This window comes from Salmo salar, chromosome ssa13 (assembly GCF_905237065.1).
Source record: "Salmo salar chromosome ssa13, Ssal_v3.1, whole genome shotgun sequence".
Taxonomy (NCBI): domain Eukaryota; kingdom Metazoa; phylum Chordata; class Actinopteri; order Salmoniformes; family Salmonidae; genus Salmo; species Salmo salar.
In genome coordinates, this window is record NC_059454.1 from 81,111,316 (window position 1) to 81,138,040 (window position 26,725).

General features: G+C 42.6%; 1 protein-coding gene across 1 annotated transcript in view; it reads left to right on the forward strand.

Moving 5' to 3' along the window:
• The first annotated feature begins 2,147 nt into the window (after positions 1 to 2,147).
• Positions 2,148 to 26,725, forward strand: part of LOC106567922 (transmembrane serine protease 2) — a 40,568-nt gene continuing 15,990 nt past the window's right edge. Inside the window, exons 1-6 of the mRNA XM_014137816.2 lie at positions 2,148 to 2,517; positions 17,019 to 17,184; positions 17,327 to 17,382; positions 22,475 to 22,667; positions 25,386 to 25,478; positions 25,774 to 25,890. Coding sequence (XP_013993291.1) covers positions 17,368 to 17,382; positions 22,475 to 22,667; positions 25,386 to 25,478; positions 25,774 to 25,890 — 418 coding nt within the window. The 5' untranslated portion in view covers positions 2,148 to 2,517; positions 17,019 to 17,184; positions 17,327 to 17,367. The remainder of the gene's footprint in view (positions 2,518 to 17,018; positions 17,185 to 17,326; positions 17,383 to 22,474; positions 22,668 to 25,385; positions 25,479 to 25,773; positions 25,891 to 26,725) is intronic.

Below are 26,725 nucleotides of genomic sequence, written 5' to 3' on the forward strand. Positions count from 1 at the left end.
AAAACTTTCCAAGTCAAACCATATAACCGCTACACACAGGATACATCGTTGTCACCATATTAGCTAAAGTAACGTCATAGTCAACACAGCTAATAGAACTAAAGCGTTAGTAAACCCACAGTCAGTAAGCAGTTTAGCAGTTACACCAGCGGACCCCGGTGGAAATAAATTAGTCAAATCAAAAGCTTACCTTGACTTGGAAGAGTTCCAGTGTTGTGTTGGATAGTCATAGCCAGCTAGCTAACATAGCATCCCTCTGAGCAGGGTGTTTGAGTAGGCTGAACTAGCTAGCTGCATTTGCTAGCTAAGTGAAAGTGAAAAAAAGGGACCAACTCTATCTCAATCTTGTTCAAAACTGTTAAACTATTGTCTCTCTCTTTGAGTCAACTACTCATCACATTTTATGCACTGCAGTGCTAGCTAGCTGTAGCTTATTGTTACGCACACCTCTAGGAAGAGGGAATGCAACACCCTGCTACAACTCAACTTCCCGTGGAGTGAAAGACATATGAGACTGTAGGTGCGAGTAAGGATGACAAAAGGCAGAGAATTTACCATTTACTAAGAATTTATTCCATCACACGGTATTTTTGGGGAAAAAGGGCTTGACGGAACCAAAGCAAAGAAAGTAAATATCAAAGCCCCCTCTCCTACCTTACCTGCCTACCCACTACCTGGTGCGCTAACCAAAACACAGGGGGTGATCCGCCCAGGTTTTACCTAGTGTGCATAGACAGTGAATACTACGGGTTATGTATGCCCGCAGGCCTCTTGCCTAAGCACTCCCTAGGTGCCTTCCCCTTCCCCCCGGGAACAAATGAAACAGAATAATCCAAACGTAATTAAACAATTTCAAGAATCAAAAACACAGTTCTATTGGCACACACATACCTCAAATCAGCGGCTACAAAAATACTTAACAAAACCTGTCTCTCAGTCACAACCAAGACAGGACACACTCATCATCTCCCTCTCAGCAACAGAACACTGGCTTATATAGCTGGAAAAGGAGTCGGTAATTGAAGACAGCTGTTTCTGACGAGAGGGCGGGGTCAGCTCCAATCATCAAATGGGGCCGACCAATCAGCAGCTTGGGGGAATTTCAGGAAGCCATCCTAAAATACACACATACAAAACCACAACACAGAAACTGGGGAACGTAACACTTACGCTTTTGGAACTAGATTCATTCTCTGATCCTTTGATTGGGTTGACAACATGTCAGTTCATGCTGCAAGAGCTCTGATAGGTTGGAGGACATCCTCTGGAAGTTGTCATAATTACTGTGTAAGTCTATGGAAGGGGGTAAGAACCATGAGCCTCCTAGGTGTTGTATTGAAGTCAATGTACTCAGAGGAGGACGGAAGCTAGCTGTCCTCCGGCTACACAATAGCGCTACCCTATAGGAGTGCTGTTGAGGCTCCTGTAGACCTTCATTGCAAAACAGTGTGTTTTATTCAATTATTTTGTGACGTGAATATATTTAATATAGTTTTATCTAAAGAATATAACTTTTTAAATGTTTTAAAAATTTTATTTTTATGAAATTCATGAAGGAGAATGGTCCTCCTCTTCCTCCTCTGAGGAGCCTCCACTGGATGACAACTACTGTAACATTTGCCCACCACTTCCCTCCAAATGATCTAAAGAAAATCTGTCTGTTATTATCAAGATTGCCTCAAAAGTCCAGGCTTCTCATGTTCCAATAGTTGAGTCAATGAGACAAGTTTTGGAAGGATGGAAGCGAGATAAGTAGCCCAGTGTTTCTTTTTGAGGTTTCATGCGTGGTCATCATGCCATAGGGAACTTAGGACTGACTTGCTGTCAGTAAAAACATTTATTTCATTACCTCAGTCACCTCTCATCCATGGTTTAATTAAATAAAACAACCTGTTGATTTAACTGAAAGAAGAAAGCAAAAGTTCATCTCACCAATGCCAAAGATATGTCAAGTTGTTCTGTCCCATTTGGCCTATATATTGTTTCCCCTTCTTTCCAGGCAGAGAACTTAGTCATACGGCATGTTAAATATTGACTGTATCAAAGTCCTGAGGCCATAGAGTTTCAGTGTGTAGACATTTCAAGGGCCTGTTGTGTGTAGCTATCCTCTCAAGAACCTCTCAAGAATTCATGAAATCCGCATTGAAACTTCCTATAGAGACTGTAAACAAGGTGGCTTTCCACCGAGTACACAGACTTGGAGCTCGGAGCGACAAGACCAAGGGTCCCCGATCGATCATCGCAACATTTGAACACTACCAACAAAAGGAGCTGATCAAAAGCAGAGGAAGGGAGCTTAAAGGGACCAAATTTGGTCTCAATGACCAATTTCCAAAGGAGATAAATGAACGTCGTAAGAGACTGTATCCGGTACAAAGACAACAAAGGATGGATGGTAGGCGTACCTTTATCATTGTGGACAAACTCTTTATAGATGGACAGCTATTCCGAGACAGCTCCATAACACCGTGGCTGTACTAAATTCTACAGGGACTTCAGGTTATGAAAAAAAAGAAGGTATGGGAACTAAAAATATCTGAACATTATGAAGTGGATATGAACACACACGTACTCAACTACATGCTTGCTTACGCATACGGACTTATACATACACACACGTGATCTCGCTCTCTTCTCTCACTCTATCTTTCTCTCTTTTCTCTTCTCTCCCTCTCTCTCTATTGTCGAGAACTGCTTTATAACTTAATGTGTTTATTGTTTGTCTATCTTTTTTATGTATTTGTCTACAAGTTTATATATGTTTACAACAAGCAAGGGGAAGATATCAAAATAGGGGCATTGGGGAATAATAACATATTGTACGGAATACATTTGTACTGTAGTGAAGCCGTCTCTAGAGTAATGCAAGGTCTCTTTCATGATCATGTGAAACGTCAATTGCTATGGAAATGCTGGGATGTGTTTTTCAATTATGTTTAAGGTAACTATGATGCAACTATGATGGTGATACGATATGGATTACAATTATGAATATTAAGGCTATACGCACTACATGTTACACACATAGACACTCATACATGCTAATTGGCAGTTATTATTTATTTGGACATCACACATTATAGTCTTACTCTTATACAGACATCATACACACTCTCATTATATCATATCCAATATCATACACATCAACCTACTCAGATTTGTAACACACATCATTTGTCTCAATTTTCTAACATCTGTGGCATTGGCTCACAGGCACAGGCAAGGGTATAAAAAAATATTGCTAGAACCTATTTCTTGAATTCTAAATATCAGACATTTGAAAGCTCTAGTTTTGACCTTCATAATACCTCTGATGGCAGTAACTTTACAAGCACTAATTATGGTAAATTTAACCTGAGAATAGTATCTAGTTATGGTAAGGGGTGAAATAAGTATAGCTAGTTATAATTGAAACGAGTTGAGAGATTATAAAAAAAGAAGAGCAGTCTTTACATGGCTAAAAGAAAAGGAATATAACATATACTGTTTACAGGAAACTCACTCTACATCCTTAGATGAAGTTGCGTGGAAAAAGGAATGGGGTGGTGAAATAATTTTCTGTCATGGACAAAGGAACTCAAAGGGTGTGATGATATTAATTAACAAAAATGTTGATCTGAATGTGCAAATAATCAGGAATGATTCGCAAGGAAGGTGGATCCTTTTGAATATGAAAGTGGACGAAAAAGAGATTTGGCTCATTAATCTATATGGTCCAAATCAGGATTATCCACACTTCTTCGAAAAACATTTATACCAATTTATTGAACTTACAGGCAACAAATTATCTAATCATTATAGTAGGAGACTATAACACAGTGTTAAGTACCTCAATGGACCGTAAAGGTAATCACTCTACAAACTATCATCACCGTGCCCTTAAGGAAATCACAAATATTATGGACACATTAGAAATAGTGGATATTTGGAGACTAAAAAACCCCGACCTAGTGAGATATACATGGAAGAGACTTAATCAAGCTAGTCTTGACTACTTTCTTGTCTCTTTCTCTCTTTCATCCAAGGTTAAAAAAGTTTTAATAGGAGACAAAATGCGATCGGATCATCACCTAATTGGCTTTCACATAACTCTTATAGATTTTCCACGTGGACGGAGATATTGGAAATTTAATCAAAGTTTACTGGAGGACAACTTATTTTTAACTAAGACAAAATAATTTATAACTGAATTTTTCCAGTATAATATAAGTTCAGCAAATCCCCTTATTGTTTGGGATACCTTTAAATGTACCTCAGGGGTCATTCAATTCAATATTCATGTGTCACGGTTGTCTAAATGATCGGACCAAAATGCAGCGTCTGTTTCATTCCACATATTTATTAGACTGTGAAACTTAATGCAATACCAAAATAAACTGAAGGACAAAACAACAAACCGTGACGCAGGAGGAACAAACACTACTCACAAAATAATAATCACCCACAAAAACAGGTGGTACAAACATCAACTTAAATATGACCTCCAATTAGAGACAACGACAACTGGCTGCCCCTAATTGGAGGTCATGCCAAACAAAAACCAACATAGAAATACAAAACTAGAAACTGAACATAGAAATACAAAAACAGACAAACACCCCCTGTCACACCCTGACCTACTCTACCATAGAAAATAACAACTTACTATGGTCAGGACGTGACAGTACCCCCCCAAAGGTGCAGACTCCGACCGCACCTACAAAAACAACAACAGAACCCCACCAAACAGCAACCCCCCCCCAAAAAAACACAAAGGGAGGGTAGGGTGGGTGACTAATGTCGATGGCGGTGGCTCTGGTTCCGGGCGTAGTACCCCCCGCCCGCTGATCCCCCCGCTTCTGTGTGTCCAGAGGAACCAGACCATGGATCATCGCCGGAGGCTTCGGACCGCCAACCGCCGCTGAAGACTCTGGGCCGCCGACCGCCGCTGAAGACTCTGGGCCGCCAACCGCCGCTGAAGACTCCGGGCCGCAGACCTCCGCTGAAGACTCCGGGCCGCGGACCGCCACTGAAGACTCCGGGCCGCGGACCGCCGCTGAAGGCTCCGGGCCGCGGACCGCCGGTGAAGGCTCTGGGCCGCCGACCGCCGCTGAAGCCTCCGGGCCGCGGACCGCCGCTGAAGGCTCCGGTCGCTGGAGGCTCCGGGCTGGGAAGCATCGCTGGAGGCTCCGGGCTGAGGAACGTCGCTGGAGGCTCCGGTCTGGGTAGCGTCGCTGGAGGCTCCGGATTGGGGAGCGTCGCTGGAGGCTCCGGACTGGGGAGCGTCGCTGGAGGCCTGATGCGTGGGACTGGCATAGGAGGTGGCAGACAAGTAACACGCACCTCAGGGCGAGTGCGGGGAGCAGGAACAGGACACCCCGGACTGGGCAGGCGCACTGGAGGCCTGATGCGTGGAGCTGGCATAGGAGGCGCCAGACTAGTAACACGCACCTCAGGGCGAGTGCGAGGAGGAGGCACAGGACGTACTGGGCTCCGGAGGCGCACCGGAGGCCTGGAGCTTAGAGCTGGCACACCCCGTCCTGGCTGGATGGTTATTTGAGCCAAGTAAGGGCGGAGCGCCGGCACAGGACGAACTGGGCTGTGCTGGTGAATGGGGGGTACTGTGCGTAGAGCAGGCGCAGGATAACCTGGACCGAAGAGACGCACTGGAGACCAGGTACGCTGAGCTGGCGCACTTCTTCCTGGCTGACGGCCGAACCCTAGCACAGCAACGGTGAGGAGCTTGCACCGAGCGCACCAGGCTGTGAGTGCGCACTGGCGACACAGTGCGCATCACCGCATAACACGGTGCTTGCTCGGTCACTCCCTCCCCACGGTAAGCACAGGGAGTTGGCTCAGGTCTTAAAACTGCCTTAGCCAATCTGCCCGTGTTCCCCCCCAAAACATGTTTTGGGTGCTGCCTCTTGTCCTTGTCTCTTGGTGGATATAGCACCTCATAGTATCGCCGCTCCGCTCTTGCTGCCTCGATCTCCTCCTTCGGACGGCGATACTCCCCAGCCTGCCTCCAGGGTCCTTTCCCATCCAATATCTCCTCCCAAGTCCATTTGTCCCGCTGCTCCATTCCACGCTGCTTGGTCCTTTGGCGGTGGGTGATTCTGTCACGGTTGTCTAAATGATCGGACCAAAATGCAGCGTCTGTTTCGTTCCACATATTTATTAGACTGTGAAACTTAATGCAATACCAAAATAAACTGAAGGATAAAACAACAAACCGTGACGCAGGAGGAACAAACACTACTCACAAAATAATAATCACGCACAAAAACAGGTGGGACAAACATCAACTTAAATATGACCTCCAATTAGAGACAACGACAACCGGCTACCTCTAATTGGAGGCCATGCCAAACAAAAACCAAAATAGAAATACAAAACTAGAAACTGAACATAGAAATACAAAAACAGACAAACACCCCCTGTCACGCCCTGACCTACTCTACCATAGAAAATAACAACTTACTATGGTCAGGACGTGACATCATCAATAATAAAAAAAGCAGTTTCTGGCTTAAGAAACAAGACTAACAAGGGAAATCCATGAACTAATAGTACAGGTAAGATAGCAAAAAAACGATACTACAGAGATACAAAATAAGTTAGAGGAAAAACAAAAATAACTTGAGGAACTTATTCAAGAATAATCTAATGTAATATATTACAAAAATAAACAAACTGGATGAAATATGGAGAAAAATGCACAAAATTCTTCCTGAATCTCCAATACAGGAACGCTAACAAAAATAATTTGCAGAAACTTGTTACTGAAGACGGAGTCATCTATAATTCTCCAAATTATATTTTAAAAGAGGAAGCTAATTATTTTAGGCAGATGTTCTCTTTTCCATCTCATCCTGAATGAAGATTACGGTAAGGAATTCTTTCCAAATAATGTAAAAAATGTAAAATTAACAAATGTCCAGAAAGATCAGTGCGAAGGCCAAATTACAGAGGAAGAACTTTTTAAGGCTATTAAATCCTTTCAGTCTGGAAAAACCCCAGGGCTTGATGGCATACCGGTAGAGGTATATCAAGTATTTTTTTATATACTAAAAGCTCCATTGTTAGATTGTTTTAACTACTCCTATAGAGATGGTAGTCTGTCAGGTACTCAGCAGGAAGGTCTGATTTCTCTATTATTTAAACAAGACCCAGATGGCAAATATAAAGACCCGGTCTATCTAAAAAACTGGAGGCCCCTTACACTTCAATGTTGTGATGCAAAAATACTAGCAAAATGCATAGCACTCAGAATTTAAAGGGTTTTACCAGGTATTGTTCATCCTGATCAGACAGGTTTTTAACATGGACGATACATTGGAGATAATATACGACAACTACTAGAAATAATAGAACATCATTAAACATATAAGAAGCCAGGAATGGTATTTATAGCGGATTTTGAAAAGGCAATTGGTCAAGACTGGATTTTATTTATAAATGCCTGGATGTTTTTAATTTCGGTAACTCTCTTATTAAATGGGTAAAAATAATGTATAGCAACCCCAGGTGTAAAATAGTAAATAACGGATACTTCTCAGAGAGTTTTGAATTGTCAAGAGGAGTTTAACAAGGGTGTCCGCTGTCACCATATCTATTTGTTATGGCCATCGAAATGCTAGCTATAAAAATCAGATCCAATAACAACATTAGAGGATTAGAAATCCAAGGCTTAAAAACAAAGGTGGCCATGTATGCCAATGACTTAAGTGTTATGTTAAGTCCGCAAGCTAGATCCCTGCAATGTCTCATTAAAGATCTCGATAACTTTTCTGTACTCTCTGGACTAAAACCTAATTATGATAAGTGTACAATATTACATATTGGATCCTTAAAAAATACAACTTTTACATTACCCTGCAGCTTACCTATAAAATGGGCTGATGGTGAAGTAGACATACTCGGTATTCAAAACACAAGATATAAATAAGCTCTCCACAATGAATTTCAAAAGAAAACTTGTAAAAATAGACAAGATCCTGCAACCATGGAGAGGTAAATACCTGTCTATTTATGGAAAAATTGCCCTGATTAACTCCTTAGTCATATCTCACTTGGGGACAAGTGGGAGTGGAGTTGCTATGTGAGAGAGAGAATGATGGTCAAAAGATAAAGGGAAAAAAGTCAAAATAAAACATAATAAAAGTACATTTGAATGACACTAAGTGGCAGTGTTCTTACAACTAATGCCGGTTTGCCTGAGGCTGATGACGTGCAGGTGTTTGTACACATGCATATACACACACTCTCATTCAAATAAACACATACAAGAACACACACATACAAGTAATAGAGCCAGACATGCACACAAACATATACAGTAGGCATTGCTGTTATGATTTCAGTTGTCCTTGATGTCCTATTGTTATTTTTATTTATACATTTTTTTGCATTGTTAGTTGCTGTTTTCTTCTGTCTTTTCCTTTTTTCTCTTTAGTTCATTCTCTTGGTTTTTGGTGCATTGGGGGGTTCTTGGGGGAGGGGAATGGAATTCATTGTATTTTATTGTTTTTGACCACTTCCCTCCAAATGATCTAAAGAAAATCTGTCTGTTGTTATCAAAATTGCCTCAAAAGTCCAGGCTTCTCACGTTTCAATAGTTGAGTCAATGAGACAAGTTTTGGAAGGATGGAAGCGAGATAAGTAGCCCAGTGTTTCTTTTTGAGGTTTCATGCGTGGTCATCATGCCATAGGGAACTTAGGACTGACTTGCTGTCAGTAAAAACATTTATTTCATTACCTCAGTCACCTCTCATCCATGGTTTAATTAAATAAAACAACCAGTTGATTTAACTGAAAGAAGAAAGCAAAAGTTCATCCCACCAGTGACAAAGATATTTGAAATTGTTCTGTCCCATTTGGCCTATATATTGTTTCCCCTTCTTTCCAGGCAGAGAACTTAGTCATACGGCATGTTAAATATTGACTGAGTACTTAGGTAGTGTATCAAAGTCCTGAGGCCATAGAGTTTCAGTGTGTAGACATTTCAAGGGCCTGTTGTGTGTAGCTATCCTCTCAAGAACCTGGTCATAATGCCTTTCCTGGTTATTGATTAACAGCCAAGAAGAAAGGCTTAACATGTCCAGAGAACCCGGGGCCTTTGTATACACAGTATGAACAACTATTTCACCATCTTTTCACGTCATTCTATTGAATTAATTTAGGGAATGTGGGAATGTACTTAGGTAATTGCGGTCCCATGTGGCTCAGTTGCTAAAGCATGTGACTTGTAAAGCCAGGGCTGTGAATTTGATTCCCATGGGGATCAGTATGAAAACAAAAGTGTGAAAAATGTATGCACACTCTGGATAAGAACATCTGCTAAATGACTAAAATGTATTCTAAGAAGGAGAGGTTTTTAGGTATACAATAATTGTATAATATATATTTTTTTTGTAGCTTATGTATTTTTTCAGTTACAGTGTAAACAATATATTGCACGTGATTTTTACATTCAAATGGTCTTTTCTCAATGACATACTCCTCGCGTCCACTCTCCTCATCTCCTTCTCAAAACCCATTGGCGGGGAAGGTCAGAGAGGGACCTCTGGCTTTCTCATCCAATGTGTTTTGAGAAGGAGACGAGGAGAGAGGATGCGAGGAGTGTGCAATTGAGAAAAGGCCAATGTATGGTCATTGGGGAGACAGGTGACCGCCTACTTCCGGTCCTAGACAACAGTGTGTTAGTGCTATTGTTTTCATTGGTCAGAAGCTTAGTGGTCTTGTCATTTTCTTTGGCCACCATGGAGTCTTTCCAATAAATTAGATTAATTTAACATACAATGTAATGAACTTACTTGTAGAGTTTGTAATATACGGTAATGTAAATGAATTGGAGCAGATGTGAGGGTGGAAGATTCTGTCAATTTATCCTACAAAATCTTCAAAAGCACACAAATATACTCTAGGCTACTACCCAGTTAAATCTTTTTGTATGCATTATTATCACAATGTTTTTTTCATTTTGAAGGTTGGTCTTTAGGGCAGCAGGTAGCCTAGTGGTTAGAGTGTTGAGCTCGTAACCGCAAGGTTGCGAGATCGAATCCCTGAGCTGACAAGGTAAAACTCTGTCGTTCTGCCCCTGAACAAGGAGGTTAACCCACTAGGCCGTCATTGTTAATAAGAATTTGTTCTTTACTGACTTGCCTGGTTAAATAAAAAAATAAGTATGCAGGTTTCACAGGTGTTTTGGATGGTTGTCTAGTTATTATTCCCACATGACCTGGCAGAGATGACAACTAGATTGTTAGGGGAGATTGCCATGCAATATGAATCCAAACGTCCTATAAAGAGAGGAACAACATCGTTATGAAGTGATTCTGTTCTCATAGAGACATTTTATACACCCTTCTCAGAGTTAGCCACAATATTGTATACTGTATGTTTCAATCTCACAGAAGTGATCATAATGCACAACCTACCCCTAAAAGCAGATGTGTGTCATGACTGTCCTGTAAGAATCCAAATAGGTCAGATCAGCTTTGCAATAAATAACTTCAACCAGACCCTATCTCACCCACAGAGGGTGAAGAAGGGAACTGGTCAGGGGTTGACAGCTCATGCCCTGTTGTAAATCAAGGACAGAACATTCAGCTATCTCCCTCTTCAAATTCACCCAAGGAATATGCCTTTGTCTACACAGACATTTTCCCGCTGAAACTAACACGTTCTAAAGCAAATAATGGAACAATATTTCTAACATAGAACGTGGGGAATGAGCAGAAGTGACCTAAAATAACACTGTTCTCAGTTTGATTGTTACTTTGTGATATCATTAAAAATGTTAAAGGAAATACTATAACAAAATATACAGCACCAGTACCGTTTTTTCATAATTTTGACAATTTTCTACATTGTAGAATAATAGTGAAGACATCAAAACTATGAAATAACACATATGGAATCATGTAGTAACAAAAAGTGTTAAACAAAGTAGCCACCCTTTGCCTTGATGACAGCTTTGCACACTCTTGGCATTCATGATGAATGCTTTTCCAAAAGTCTTGAAGGAGTTCCCACATATGCTGAGCACTTGTTGGCTGCTTTTCCTTCACTCTGTGGTCCAACTCATCCCAAACAATCTCAAATGGGTTGAGGTCGGGTGATTGTGGAGGCCAGAACATCTGATGGAGCGTCACTCTCCTTCTTGGTCAAACAGCCCTTATACAGCCTGGAGGTGTGTTTTGGGTCATTGTTCTGTTGAAAAACAAATGCTAGTCCCACTATGTGCAAACCAAATAGGACGGCATATCGCTGCAGAATGCTGTGTTAGCCATGCTGGTTATGTGCGTCTTGAATTTTAAATAAATCACAGACAGTGTCACCAGCAAAGCACCCCCACACCACCACCTCCCCCTCCATGCTTCATGGTGGGAACCACACATGTGGAGATAATCCATTCACCTACTCTCACAAAGATACAGTGGTTGGAACAAAAAATCTCAAATTTGGACTCGTCAGACCAAAGGACAGATTTCCACCAGTCTAATGTCCTTTGCTATTGTTTCTTGGCCCAAGCAAGTTTTCTTATTGGTGTCCTTTTGTAGTGGTTTCTTTGCAGCAATTCAACCATGAAGGCCTGATTCACGCAGTCTGCAATCTGAGGTGCAGTTAACTCTACTGAATTTATGCTCAGCAGCAGAGGTAGCTCTGGGTCTTCCTTCCTGTGGCGGTCCTCATGAGAGCCAGTTTCATCAAAGCGCTTGATGGTTTTTGCAACTGCACTTGAAGAAACTTTCAAAGTTGTTGAAATTTTCCAGGTTGACTAACCTTCATGGCTTAAAGTAATGATGGACTGTTGTTTCTCTTTGCTTATTTGAGTTGTTCTTGCCATAATATGGACTTGGTCTTTTACCAAATAGGTTTATCTTCTGTATACCCCTCTACCTTGTCACAACACAACTGATTGGCTGAAACGCATTAAGAAGGAAAGAAATTACACAAATTAACTTTTAACAAGGCACACCTGTTAATTTAAATGCATTCCAGATGACTTCCTCGTGAAGCTGGTTGAGAGAATGCCAAGACTGTGGAAAGCTGTCATCGAGGCAAAGTGGCTACTAAATATTTTTGTATTTGTTTAACACTTTTTTGGTTACTACATATGTGCTATTTCATAGTTTTGATGTCTTCACTATTATTCTACAATGTAGAAAATACTATTAAAAAAATACTATAAAAATACTCTCTTTCCTTAAGAGTAGGCTAGGCCTACAGATGATGGCAGTCTAGGTCATAGGAAACTATGCAGAATTTCCTTTTTTTATGTATTATTTCTTACATTGTTACCCCAGGAAATCTTAAGTCTTATTACATACAGCTGGAAAGAACTATTGGATATCAGAGCAACGTCAACTTACCAACATTACGACCAGAACAACGACTTTCCCAAAGCAGATCCTCTCTTCGGACCATGACCCAGGACAATGGATCTAATCCCAGCAGCTGACCGAAAACAACAGCGACGCAGAAAGGGCAGACGGAGTGGGCTTTTGCTCAGGCTTTGTAAACTGGCACGTCGCTCACCGTTCCCGAGCATACTACTCGCCAATATCCAGTTTCTTGACTACAAGGTAGATGAAATTTGAGCAAGGGTTGCCTTCCAGAGAGACAGAGATTATAACATTGTCTGTTTCACGGAAACATGGCTCTCTTGGGCTTTGTTGTTAGAATCGGTCCTTCTCCATGCATCGCGCCGACAGAGATAAACACCTCTCTGGGAAGAGGAAGGGCGGTGGTGCATGCTTTATGATTAACAACTCATGGTGTGATCATAACAACAAACAGGAACTCAAGTCCTTCTGCTCACCTGACCTAGAATTCCTTACAATCAAATGTCGGCCATTCTACCTACCAAGAGAATTCTTGTCAGTTATAGTCACAGCTGTGTACACCCCCCCCCTCAAGCGAATAACAAGACGGCCCTCAAGGAGCTTCACTGTACTCTATGTAAACTGGAGACTATATACCCGGAGGCTGCATTTATTGTAGCTGGGGATTTTAACAAAGCTAATTTCAGATCAACGTTACCTACATTTTATCAGCATATTGATTGCACAACTAGTAGGGCTAATACTCTCGGCCACTGCTACTCTAACTTCCCTGATGCATACAAAGCCCTCCCCCACCCTCTCTTCGGCAAATCTGACCATGACGCCATCTTGCTCGTCCCAGCTTATAGGCAGAAACTCAAACAGGATGTACCAGTGACGAGAACCATTCAACGCTGGTCTGACCAATCGGAAGCCACACTCCAAGATTGTTTTGATCACGCAGACTGGAATATGTTCCGGTCAACCTCAGAGAATGACATTGATCTATACGCTGACTCGGTGAGTATGTTTATAAATAAGTGCATTGAAAATGTCGTACCCACTGTGACTATTAAAACCTACCCTAACCAGAAACCGTGGATGGGTGGTGGCATTCGTGAAATACTGATAGCGCGATCCACCGCATTTAACCATGGAAAGAGGTCTGGTGATATGGCTGAATATTAACAGTGTAGTTATTCCCTCCGCAAGGCAATCAAACAAGCGAAATGCCGGTACAGGGACAAGGTGGAGTCTCAATTCAACGGCTCAGACAAGAGACGTATGTGGCAAGGTCTACAGGAAATCACGGACTACAAAAACAGAAACAGCAATGTCACTGATACCGACGTCACACTTCCAGACAAACTAACCACCTTCTTCGCCCGCTACAAATACTGTGGCCCCCCCTTTCCTTCTCAGTGGCTGACGTGAGTAAAACATTTAAACATGCTAACCCTGCTGACCCAGACGGCATCCCTAGCCGCATCCTCAGAGCATGCGCAGACCAGCTGGCTGGTGTTTACGAACATATTTAATCACTCCCTATCCCAGTCAGTTGTCCCCATATGCTTCAAGATGGATACCATTGTTCCTGTACCCAAGAAGGCAAAGATAACTGAACTAAATGACTACCGCCCTGTAGCACTCACTTGTCATCATGAAGTGCTTTGAGAGGCTAGTCAAGGAACATATCACCGCCACCTTACCGGCCACCCTAGACCCACTTCAGTTTGCATACCGCCCCAACAGGTCCACAGATGATGAAATCGCCATCGCACTGCACACTGCCCTATCCCATCTGGACAAAAATAATACCTATGTAAGAATGCTGTTCAGTGAATACAGCTCAGCATTCTACACCATAGTACCTTCCAAGCTCATCATCAAGCTGGAGGCCCTGGGTCTCAACCCCTCCTAGTGCAACTGGGTCCTGGACTTTGACGGGCTACCCCCAGGTGGTGAAGGTAGGAAACAACATCTCCACTTCGCTGACCCTCAACACTGGGGCCCCACAAGGGTGTGTGCTCAGCCCTCTCCTGTACTCCCTGTTCACTCACGACTGCGTGGCCATGCACGCCTCCAACTCAATCATCAAGTTTGCAGATGACACTACAGTAGTGGGCTTGATCACCAACAACAACGAGACAACCTACAGGGAGGAGGTGAGGGCCCTCGGAGTATGGTGTCAGGAAAACAACCTCTCAATGTCAACAAAACAAAGGAGATGATCGTGGACTTCAGGAAACAGCAGAGGGAGCACCCCCCTATCCACATCAAAGGGACAGCAGTGGAGAAGGTGGAAAGTTTTAAGTTCCTGGGCGTACACATCACAGACAAACTGAAATGGTACATCTACACAGACAGTGTTGTGAAGAAGACACAATAGCGCCTCTTCAACCTCAGGAGGCTGAAGAAGTTTGGCTTGTCACCCAAAACCCTGACAAAGTCTTACAGATGCACAATCGAGAGCATCCTGTCGGGCTGTATCACAGCCTGGTACGGCAACTGCACCACCCTCAACCGCAAGGCTCTCCAGAGGGTGGTGCGGTATGCACAACGCATCACCGGGGGCAAATTACCTGCCCTCCATGTCACCTACAGCACCTGATGTCACAGGAAGGCCATAAAGATCATCAAGGACAACAACCACCCAAGCCACTGCCTATTCACCCCGCTATCATGCAGAAGGCGAGGTCAATACAGGTGCATCAAAGCTGGGACCGAGAGACTGAAAAACAGCTTGTATCTTAAGGCCATCAGACTGCTAAACAGCAATCATTAACTCAGAGAGGCTGCTGCCTACATTGAGACCCAAAACACTGGACACTTTAATAAATGGATCATTAGTCACTTTAAACAATGCCACTCTAAATAATGCCACTTGGTAATAATGTTTACATATCTTACATTACTCATATGACATGTATACGAACAATTTGACTAGTGCAGTGTTACCTAGCTAGCTACTTAGTTGTCTTTGTCATAGCTTGATAATTGTTAGCTAGCCAGCCATCGAGGTTAGCTAGCCAGCTTCTTGATCCTAATCAGTCAGGTTTCAAGACTGGGCATTCAACTGAGACTGCTCTTCTCTGTGTCACGGAGGCTCTCCGCACTGCTAAAGCTAACTCTCTCTCCTCTGCTCTCATCCTTCTAGACCTATCTGCTGCCTTTGATACCGTGAACCATCAGATCCTCCTCTCCACCCTCTCCGAGCTGGGCATCTCCGGCACCGCGCACGCTTGGATTGCGTCCTACCTGACAGGTCGCTCCTACCAGGTGGCGTGGCGAGAATCTGTCTCCGCACCACGTGCTCTCACCACTGGTGTCCCCCAGGGCTCTGTTCTTGGCCCACTCCTATTCTCGCTATACACCAAGTCACTTGGCTCTGTCATATCCTCACATGGTCTCTCATATCATTGCTATGCAGATGACACACAATTAATCTTCTCCTTTCCCCCTTCTGACAACCAGGTGGCGAATCGCATCTCTGCATGTCTGGCAGACATATCAGTGTGGATGACGGATCACCACCTCAAGCTGAACCTCGGCAAGACGGAGCTGCTCTTCCTCCCGGGGAAGGACTGCCCGTTCCATGATCTCGCCATCACGGTTGACAACTCCCTTGTGTCCTCCTCCCAGAGTGCTAAGAGCCTTGGCGTGACCCTGGACAACACCCTGTCGTTCTCCACCAACATCAAGGCGGTGACCTGATCCTGTAGGTTCATGCTCTACAACATTCGCAGAGTACGACCCTGCCTCACACAGGAAGCGGCGCAGGTCCTAATCCAGGCACTTGTCATCTCCCGTCTGGATTATTGCAACTCGCTGTTGGCTGGGCTCCCTGCCTGTGCCATTAAACCCCTACAACTCATCCAGAACGCCGCAGCCCGTCTGGTGTTCAACTTTCCCAAGTTCTCTCACGTCACCCCGCTCCTCCGCTCTCTCCACTGGCTTCCAGTCGAAGCTCGCATCCGCTACAAGACCATGGTGCTTGCCTACGGAGCTGTGAGGGGAACGGCACCTCCGTACCTTCAGGCTCTGATCAGGCCCTACACCCAAACAAGGGCACTCCGTTCATCCACCTCTGGCCTGCTCGCCTCCCTACCTCTGAGGAAGCACAGTTCCCGCTCAGCCCAGTCAAAACTGTTCGCTGCTCTGGCACCCCAATGGTGGAACAAGCTCCCTCACGACGCCAGGACAGCGGAGTCAATCACCACCTTCCGGAGACACCTGAAACCCCACCTCTTCAAGGAATACCTGGGATAGGATAAAGTAATCCTTCTAACCCCCCCCTTAAAAGATTTAGATGCACTATTGTAAAGTGGTTGTTCCACTGGATATTATAAGGTGAATGCACCAATTTGTAAGTCGCTCTGGATAAGAGCGTCTGCTAAATGACTAAAATGTAAATGTAAATGTATATACTGTATTTTATACCATCTACTGCACCTTGCCTATGCCGCTCGGCGATCGCTCATCCATATATTTATATGTACATATTCTCATGCACCCCTTTAGATTTGTGTGTATTAGGTAGTGGTTGGGAATTGTTAGATTACTTGTTAGATATTACTGCACTGTTGGAACTAGAAGCACAAGCATTTCGCTACACTCACATTAACATATGCAAACCATGTGTATGTGACCAATACATTTTGATTTGATTTGATTTGTTGTTACAGCTTTAAAACTTGTACCGCCCTACAGGTCAGACTGTTCACACAAGCTAAGGTGTGGTCATGGCTGTTTATTGCAAGGAGTAAAGAGAGAATGGACTGAGTTAGAGGAAGAGAGAATAAGAAGAAAGGACATCAAATCAGTTTTCAAAAGCAAGAGTTGAACTAATCCAATGTAAATCTGGTAAAGGAAAAAGGTAAAAACTCAAATTGAATCTACTATAAAAAATAAAAACTGTTTTACAAAGCTTTGCTGTACATTTATATGACGTTGTTGTTGTATTAACTTGATAAAAAAATGTTTTACTGTGGCTAAAAAGTTTCTTCAACCTTTTTCAGATTTGATAATATCTCATCGGCATATTGAAAGTGGTTTCGACATGAACAATAACCAGGTAACTTCAGTTATACAGTGCATTGGGAAAGTTTTCAGATCCCTTGACTTTTTCCACATTTTGTTAGGTTCCAGCCTTATTGTAAAATGTATTAAATAGATTTTTTTCCAATCAATCTACACACAATACCCCATAATGACAAAGCAAAAACAGGTTTAGAAGTTTTTGCAAATGTATATAAAAAAAGGAAATATCAAATTTAAATAAGTATTCAGACCCTTTACTCAGTACTTTGTTGAAGCACATTTGGCAGCGATTACAGCCTCAAGACTTCTTGGGTATGACGCTACAATCTTGGCACACCTGCATTTGGGAGTTTCTCCCATTCTTCTCTGCAGATCAAATCAAACTTTATTTGTCACGTGCCAAATACAACAAGTGTAGACCTTACCGTGAAATGCTTACTTACAAGCCCTTAACCAACACTGCAGTTCAAGAAGATTTTAAGAAAATATTTACCAAATAAGCTAAAGTTAAAAAAATGTTTTTAAGTAGCCATAACGAGGCTATATACAGTTGAAGTTGGAAATGTACATACAACTTAGCCAAATACATTTAAACTCAGTTTTTCACAATTCCTGACATTTAATCAGAGTAAAAATTCCCTGTCTTAAGTCAGTTAGGATCACCACTTTATTTAATAATGTGAAATGTCAGAAAAATATTATAGAGAAATACTGAGTTCAGCTTAAATTTCTTTCATCACATTCCCAGTGGGTCAGAAGTTTACATACACTCAATTAGTATTTGGTAACATTGCCGTTAAATTGTTTAACTTGGGTCAAATGTTTCGGGAAGCCTTCCACAAGCATCCCACAATAAGTTGGGTGAATTTTGGCCCTTTCCTCCTGACAGAGCTGGTGTAACTGGGTCAGGTTTGTAGGCCTCCTTGCTCGCACACGCTTTTTCAATTCTGCCCACAAATTTTCTATGGGATTGAGCTCAGGGCTTTGTGATGGCCACTCCAATACCTTGACTTTGTTGTCCTTAAGCCATTTTGCCACAACTTTGGAAGTATACCTGGGGTCATTGTCCATTTGGAAGATCCATTTGCGACCAAGTTTTAACTTCCTGACTGATGTCTTGAGATGTTGCTTCAATATATCCACATCATTTTCCTGCCTCATGATGGCATCTATTTTGTGAAGTGCACCGGTCCCTCCTGCAGCAAAGCACCCCCACAACATGATGCTGCCACCCCCGTGCTTCACGGTTGGGATGGTGTTTTTCGGCTTGCAAGCGTCTCCCTTTTTCCTCCAAACATAACGATGGTCATTATGGCCAAACAGTTCTATTTTTGTTTCATCAGACCAGAGGACATTTCTCCAAAAAGTATAATCTTTGTCCCCATGTGCAGTTGCAAACCGCAGTCTGGCTTTTTTATGGTGGTTTTGGAGCAGTGGGTTCTTCCTTGCTGAGCAGCCTTTCAGGTTATGTCAATATAGGACTCGTTTTACTGTGGATATAGATACTTTTGTAGCTGTTTCCTCCAGCATCTTCACAGGGTCCTTTGCTGTTGTTCTGGGATTGATTTGCACTTTTCGCACCAAAGTACGTTAATCTCTAGGAGACAGAACGTGTCTCCTTCTTGAGCGGTATGACGGCTGCGTACACTCATGGTGTTTATACTTGCGTACTATTGTTTGTACAGATGACCGTGGTACCTTCAGGTGTTTGGAAATTGCTCCCAAGGATGAACCAGACTTGTGGAGGTCTACAATCTTTTTCTGAGGTCTTGGCTGATTTCTTTGATTTTCCCATGAAAAAGAGGCACTGAGTTTGAAGGTAGGCCTTGAAATACATCCACAGGTACACCTTCAATTGACTCAAATGATGTCAATTAGCCTATCTTCTTAGGGCTAGGGGGCAGTATATTGAATTTCTGCCTGACTGATGTGCCCAAAATAAACTGCCTCTTACTCAGGCCCAGAAGCTAGCTAACTAGTAGAATTAGATAGAAAATACTTTGAAGTTTCTAAAACTGTTAAAATAATGTCTGTGAGTATAACAGAATTGATATGGCAGGCAAAAACCCAAGGAAAATCCATCCGGAAATAATTTTTGGTGGAGATCACAGGCCTTTCCAATGCAAGTCTATGAGTCTACATATAAAAATTCATCCCAGATTGCAATACCTATGGCTTCCACTAAATGTCTACAGACTTTATACAGGGTTTCATGACATAATTTTCTGGAATATTCCATGCGGTTTAAAGGCACAGTCAACTTAGTGTATGTACACTTCTGACCCACTGGAATTGTGATACAGTGAATTATAAATGAAATAATCTCTCTGTAAACAATTGTTGGAAAAATTACTTGTGTCATGCACAAAGTAGATATCCTAACCAACTTTCCAAACTATAGTTTGTTAACAAGAAATTTGTGGAGAGGTTGAAAACAAGTTTTAATGACTTCAACCTAAGTGTATGTAAACTTCTGACTTCAACTGTACAAGGGGTACTGGTACCAAGTCACTGTGCTGGGGTACAGGTTAGTTGAGGTAATTTGTACATGTAGGTAGGTGTGAAGGGACTATGCATAGGTAATAAACAGCGAATAGCAGCAATGTACAAAACAAATTGAGCGGGGTCAATGTAATAGTCAGATGGTCATTTGATTAATTGTTCAGCAGTCTTATAGCTTGGGGTTAGAATCTGTTAAGGAGCCTTTTGGTCCTAGAATTGGCGCTCCGGCACCGCTTGCCGTGCGATAGCAGAGAAAACAGTCTATCACTTGGGTGACTGGAGTCTCTGACAATTTTATGGGCTTTCCTCTTACACCGCATATTATATAGGTCCTGTATGGCAGGAAGCTTGGCCCCAGTGATGTACCTTCTGTAGCGCCTTACGGTCAGATGCCGAGCAGTTGCATACCAGGCGGTGATGCAACCGGTCAGGATGCTCTCAATGGTGCAGCTATAAAACTTTTTGAGGATCTGGGGACCCATGCCAAATCTTTTCAGTCTCCTGAGAGGGAATAGGTTTTGTTGTGTCCTCTTCATGACTATCTTGGTGTGTTTGGACCATGATAGTTTGTTGGTGATGTGGACACCAAGTAACTTGAAACTCTACCCGCTCCACTACAGCCCTGCTGATGTTAATGAGGGCCTGTTCAGCCCGCCTTTTCCTGTAGTCCACGATCAGCTCCTTTGTCTTGCTCACATTGAGGGAGAGGTTGTTGTCCTCTGACCTCCTCCCTATAGGCCATCTCATCATTGTCGGTGATCAGGCCTCCCACTTGTGTCGTCAGCAAACTTAAATTATAGTGTTGGAGTCGTGATTGGCCACGCAGTCGTGGGTGAACAGGGAGTACAGTAGGGGACTAAGTACACATCACTGAGGGGCCCCAGTGTTGAGGATCAGCATGGCAGATGTGTTGTTGCCTACCCTTACCACCTGGGGGCGGCCCTTCAGGGTCCTTAGCTTAGTGATGAGCTTTGTGGGTACTATGGTGTTGAACGCTGAGCTGTAGTCAATGAATATCGTTCTCACATAGGTGTTCCTTATGTCCAGGTGGGAAAGGGCGCTGTGGACTGCGATTGAGATTGCGTATTCTGTGGATCTGTTGGGACGTTATTCGAATTGGAGTGGGTCTAGGGTTTCTGGGAGGATGCTGTTGATCTTCTCAAGCTCTGTCAGGTTGGATCGGGAGCGTTGCTGCACAGCTATTTTCAGGTCTCTCCAGAGATTTTCGATTGGGTTGAAGTCCGGGCTCTGGCTGGGCCACTCAAGGACATTCAGAGACTTGTCCCGAAGCCACTCCTGCATTGTCTTGGCTGTGTGCTTTGGGTCATTATCTTGTTTGAAGGTGAACCTTTTCCCCAGCCTGAGGTTCTGAGCACTCTGGAGCAGGTTTTCATCAAGGATATCTTTCCCTCGATCCTGTCTAGTCTCCCAGTTCCTGCCGCTGAAAATCATCCCCACAGCATGCTGTCACCACCATGCTTCACCGTAGGGATGGTACCAGGTTTCCTCCAGACATTCTGCTTGGCATTCAGGCCAAAGAGTTCAATCTTGGTTTCATCAGACCAGAGAATCTTGTTTCTCATGGTCTAAGAGTCCTTTAGGTGCCTCTTAGCAAACTCCAAGTGGGCTGTCATGTATCTTTTGCTAGGTGTGGCTTCTGTCTGGTCACTCTACCATAAAAGGCTTGATTGGTGGAGTGCTGCAGAGATGGGAAAACCTTCCAGAAGGACAACCATCTCCACAGAGAAACTATGGAGCTCTGTCAAAGTGACCATTGGGTTCTTGGTCACCTCCCTGACCAAGGTCTTTTTCCCCTGATTGCTCAGTTTGGCCAGTCGGCCAGCTCTAGGAGCGTCTTGGTGGTTCCAAACTTCTTACATTTAAGAATGATGGAGGGCACTGTGTTCTTGGGGACCTTCAATGCTGCAGACATTTTTTGTACCATTCCTGATCTGTGACTTGACACAATCCAGTTTCGGAGCTCTATGGACAATTCCTTCAACCTCATGGCTTAGTTTTTAAAATACATGCGCTGTCAACTGTGGGACCTTACATAGACAGGTGTGTGCCTTTCCAAATCATGTCCAATCAATTGGATTTACCATAGGTGGACTCCAGTGAAGTTGTAGACACATTTCAAGGATGTTCAATGGAAACAGGATGCACCTGAGCACAATTTTGAGTCTCATAGCAAAGGGTCTGAATACTTATGTAAATAAGGTATTTGTGTTTTTGTTTTTTTCGTTTTTATTTTGTGTGCAAATGTGTCTAAAAACTTGCTTTGTCATTATAGGGTAGCGCGTGAATTGATGAGGGACATTTTTTATTTAATATATTTTTTAATATGGCTGTAACGTAACAAAGTGTGGAAAAAGGGAAGGGGATGCTTTCCCGAATGCTGTGTATATCTGTCGGATTCTAATTTTGTATTACCTATGGGAAATGGACAGCTACATACAGTACATTGAAATACCAATCATTGAAGTTTAGTGGTAATTACATGATAAACATGACACTTCTGTTGTAATGTGTACTGTATGTTACCAAGTCAAATTGCTCCAATGTATCAAATAATGCATGGATTTCTCTCATTGTAATTAAATTCTCCTCTCCGCTTTCCCCAGACACCAGGTCCCCAGTATGTGAACTATGGATTTCAAGAGGGTGAGGGAGCTGAGGGAAGACCCCCTGCAAACACTTCTGACCCGCAGATGCCCAACGTCCCCCTCTCTATTTACCCTCAGAACACCCCTCAGACCATCAACACCCACCACACGCTCACCACTGGATTTCCACATCCTGTCCCAGTACGAAAAGGTACAGTATTTACCCATCTGCTGATATTCCTCAGTTGATAAACAATGCCAATATATCTGCAGTATACGTTTCATACACTGTCGTTTTTTGCATTCTATTGTTTATTATAAAACATTGTCTGAGCAGCTTTGAGGTGTTCCATTTGGTCTTCATATCTGTTTTGCCATGAGATGTGTTGTCTTAATCTCTGTTTTGTCATATGCTATTATAAGGTTTACAGTGCCTTCAGAAAGTATTCACACCCATTGACTTTTTCCACATTTTGTTGTGTTACAGCCTGAATTTAAAATGTATTACATGAGATCTTGTGTCACTGGCCTACACACAAAACCCCATAATGTCAGAGTGGAATTATGTTTTTAGACATTTTTAAAAATTCATTAAAATAGAAAGCTGAAATGTCTTGAGTCAAAACGTATTCAACCCCTTTGTTATGGCAAGCCTAAATAATTTCAGGAGTAATCATTTGCTTAACAAGTCACATACTAAGTTGCATGGACTTTTGAATGACTACCTCATATCTGTGCCTCACACATGCAATTATGTTTACACTCTTATAAAAAAAAAGGTGCTATCTGGAACCAATAAGGGTTCTTTGGCTGTCCCCATAGGAGAACCCTTTGAAGAACCCTTTTTGGTTACTATTTTGGTTTCCATGTAGAACACTTTTCACAGAGGGTTCTACATAGAACCCAAAAGAGTTCTACCTGGAACCAAAAAGGTTATCCTATGGGGACAGCCAAAGAACCCTTTTTTCTAAAAGTGTAAGGTCCGTTGGTCGAGCAGTGAATTTCAAACACAAAGACCATACAGGTTTTCCAATGCCTTGCAAAGAAGGGCACCTGTTGGTAGAGGGTACACAAAAAAAGCAAACATTGATTATCACTTTGAGCATGGTGAAGTTATTAATTACCTTTTGGATGGTGTATCAGTCACTGCAAAGATACAGGCATCCTTCCTAACTCCGTTGCCGGAGAGGAAGGAAACCGCTCAGGCACTTCACCATTAGGAAAGTGGTGACTTTAAAGCAGTTACAGAATTGAATGGCTGTGATAGGAGAAAATTAAGGATGGATCAACATTGTAGTTACTCTACAATACTAACATAAATGACAGAGTGAAAAGAAAGAAGCCTGTACAGAATAAAAATATTCCAAAAACATGGATCCTGTTTGCAATAAGGCACTAAAGTAAAACAGCAAAATATGTGCAAAGAAATTAACTTTATGTCCTAAATACAAAATGTTACGTTTGGGGCAAATCCAACACAACACATTTCTGAGTACCATTGTTCATATTTTCAAGCATGGTGGTGGGTATGCTTGTCATCGGCAATGACGAGGGAGTTTTTTTTAAGGATAAAAAGAAACGGAACAGAGCTAAGCACAAAATAATACAGATAAACGGTCCTGTGTGGCTCAGTTGGTAGAGCATGGTGTTTGCAACGCCAGGGTTGTGGGTTCAATTCCCACGGGGGACCAGCATGGAAAGAAAAAAAAAATGTATGAAATGTATGCATTCACTACTGTAAGTTGCTCTGGATAAGAGCATCTGCTAAATGACATTTACATTTAAGTCATTTAGCAGACGCTCTTATCCAGAGCGACTTACAAATTGGTGCATTCACCTTATAATATCCAGTGGAACAACCACTTACAATAGTGCATCTAAATCTTTTAAGGGGGGGGTTAGAAGGATAACTTTATCCTATCCCAGGTATTCCTTGAAGAGGTGGGGTTTCAGGTGTCCCTTTTTCATGACTAAAATTTAAATAAACCTGGTTCAGTCAGCTTTCCAGCAGACACTGGTGGACAAATTCACCTTTCAGCAGGACAATAACAAAAACACAAATTGCTTACCAAGATGACATTGAATGTTCCTGAGTGGCCTAGTTACAGTTTTGACTTAAAACAGCTTGAAAATATATGGCAAGACTTGAAAATGGCTGTCTAGCAATGATCAATAACCAACTTGACAGAGCTTGACGAATTTTTGTAATAATATTGTGCAAACATTGTACAATCCAGGTGTGCAAAGCTCTTAGAGCAGTGTTAAAGGTAAGCACGTTTTGGTTTTTGCCCTAAAACTACACAGCAAAGTTTGATGATTAGTTGATTGTTTTGAGTCAGCTGTGTAGTGCTAGAGCAAAAACCAAAATGTGCACCCCTTGTGGTCAAGAGGACCGAATTTGGGAAACCCTGTCCTAGAGACTTAACCGGAAAGACTCAGCTGTAATCGCAGCCAAAGGTGATTATAACATGTATTGACAAAGGGGTGCGAATACGTATGCAATTTATATATTACTGTATTTCATTTTCAATACATTTGTAAAAATGTCTAAAAACATGTTTTCACTCTCATTATGGGATATTGTGTGTAGATGGGTGAGAAAACAAAAACAATTTAATCCATTTGTAATTCAGGCTGTAACACAACAAAATGTTGAATAAGTCAAGGGATGTGAATACTTTCTGAAGGCACTGTATAGCGTGTTAAGTAGTACTGTTTCACTTAGTAGCAGTCAACATCTGAAGCCACACAAATGCAAAACAAGCCTTTCCATGTTTCCAGGGTGTCAAAAGTAACCAATGGTCAAATGATATGTAAATATCTTGGTCTTGGGTTGAGAGTTCTATGTTAAAATGTAGAACAAGAGAGCCTCTAGTTGTTTTTATTTTAAGTGTATTTTAAGTGTTGTTTTGTTTCTAATCTCTTTCAGTGGTGAAGAAAAGCCGCTGTAAATGTATTGTGGCCTTAATCCTAAGTGTCTTAGTTCTCCTTGGGGCAGCCGGAGCGTTGGTTTGGTATTTCTGTACGTACAGTCTCCTCTCATACAGTATCTCCATTGATGCTGTTGACATAAGCTGACATATTAATAATGTTGACATTATTTATATGCTTTTTATGAAAAGACAAGATGACATAAGCAAATTCAACTTGCGAATTCATCTTGCTATCCAAATACACAGCTGTCTACGTAGTTTATAGGTGTATCTGGAAGCAAAGGAAAATGACCAAGTAGTTCTTAATCATTGAAAAGGCCAAGAAGAGTAACCTTATAGTCATGGTCACAGCTGTGATGCCCTGTCTTGTGTGTGTGTCCACAGTGTCCTACCAGTGTGTGTTGGGGAGGTCCTGTAGCGAGGGAGGTGTGTGTCTGAATGCCTCTCAGTGGTGTGATGGCATCAGAGACTGTCCAGGAGGAGAAGATGAGTCACAGTGCCGTATGTCTCCACTCAATCATGTTTATCATTATAAACTCAGCAAAAAAATAAATGTCCCTTTTTCAGGACCCTGTCTTTCAAAGATAATTTGTAAAAATCCAAATAACTCCACAGACCTTCATTGTAAAGGGTTTAAACACTGTTTCCCATGCTTGTTCAATGAACCATAAACAATTAATGAACATGCACCTGTGGAACGGTCGTTAAGATACGAACAGCTTACAGACGGTAGGCAATTAAGGTCACAGTTATGAAAAATTAGGACACTAAAGATGCCTTCTACTGACTCTGGAAAACACCAAAAGACAAATGGCCAGGGTCCCTGCTCATCTGCGTGAACGTGCCTTAGGCATGCTGCAAGGAGGCATGAGGACTGCAGATGTGGCCAGGGCAGTAAATTGCAATGTCCGTACTGTGAGACGCCTAAGACAGCGCTACAGGGAGACAGGACGGACAGCTGATCGTCCTCGCAGTGGCAGACCACGTGTAACCACACCTGCACAAGATCGGTACATCCGAATATCACACCTGCGGGACAGGTACAGGATGGCAACAACAACTGCCCGAGTTACACCAGGAACGCACAATCCTTCCATCAGTGCTCAGACTGTCCGCAATAAGCTGAGAGAGGCTGGACTGAGGGCTTGTAGGCCTGTTGTAAGGCAGGTCCTCACCAGACATCACCGGCAACAACGTCGCCTATGGGCATAAACCCACCGTCGCTGGACCAGACAGGACTGGTAAATAGTGCTCTTCACTGACGAGTTGTGGTTTTGTCTCACCAGGGGTGATGATCGGATTCATGTTTGTCGTCGAAGGAATACACCGAGGCCTG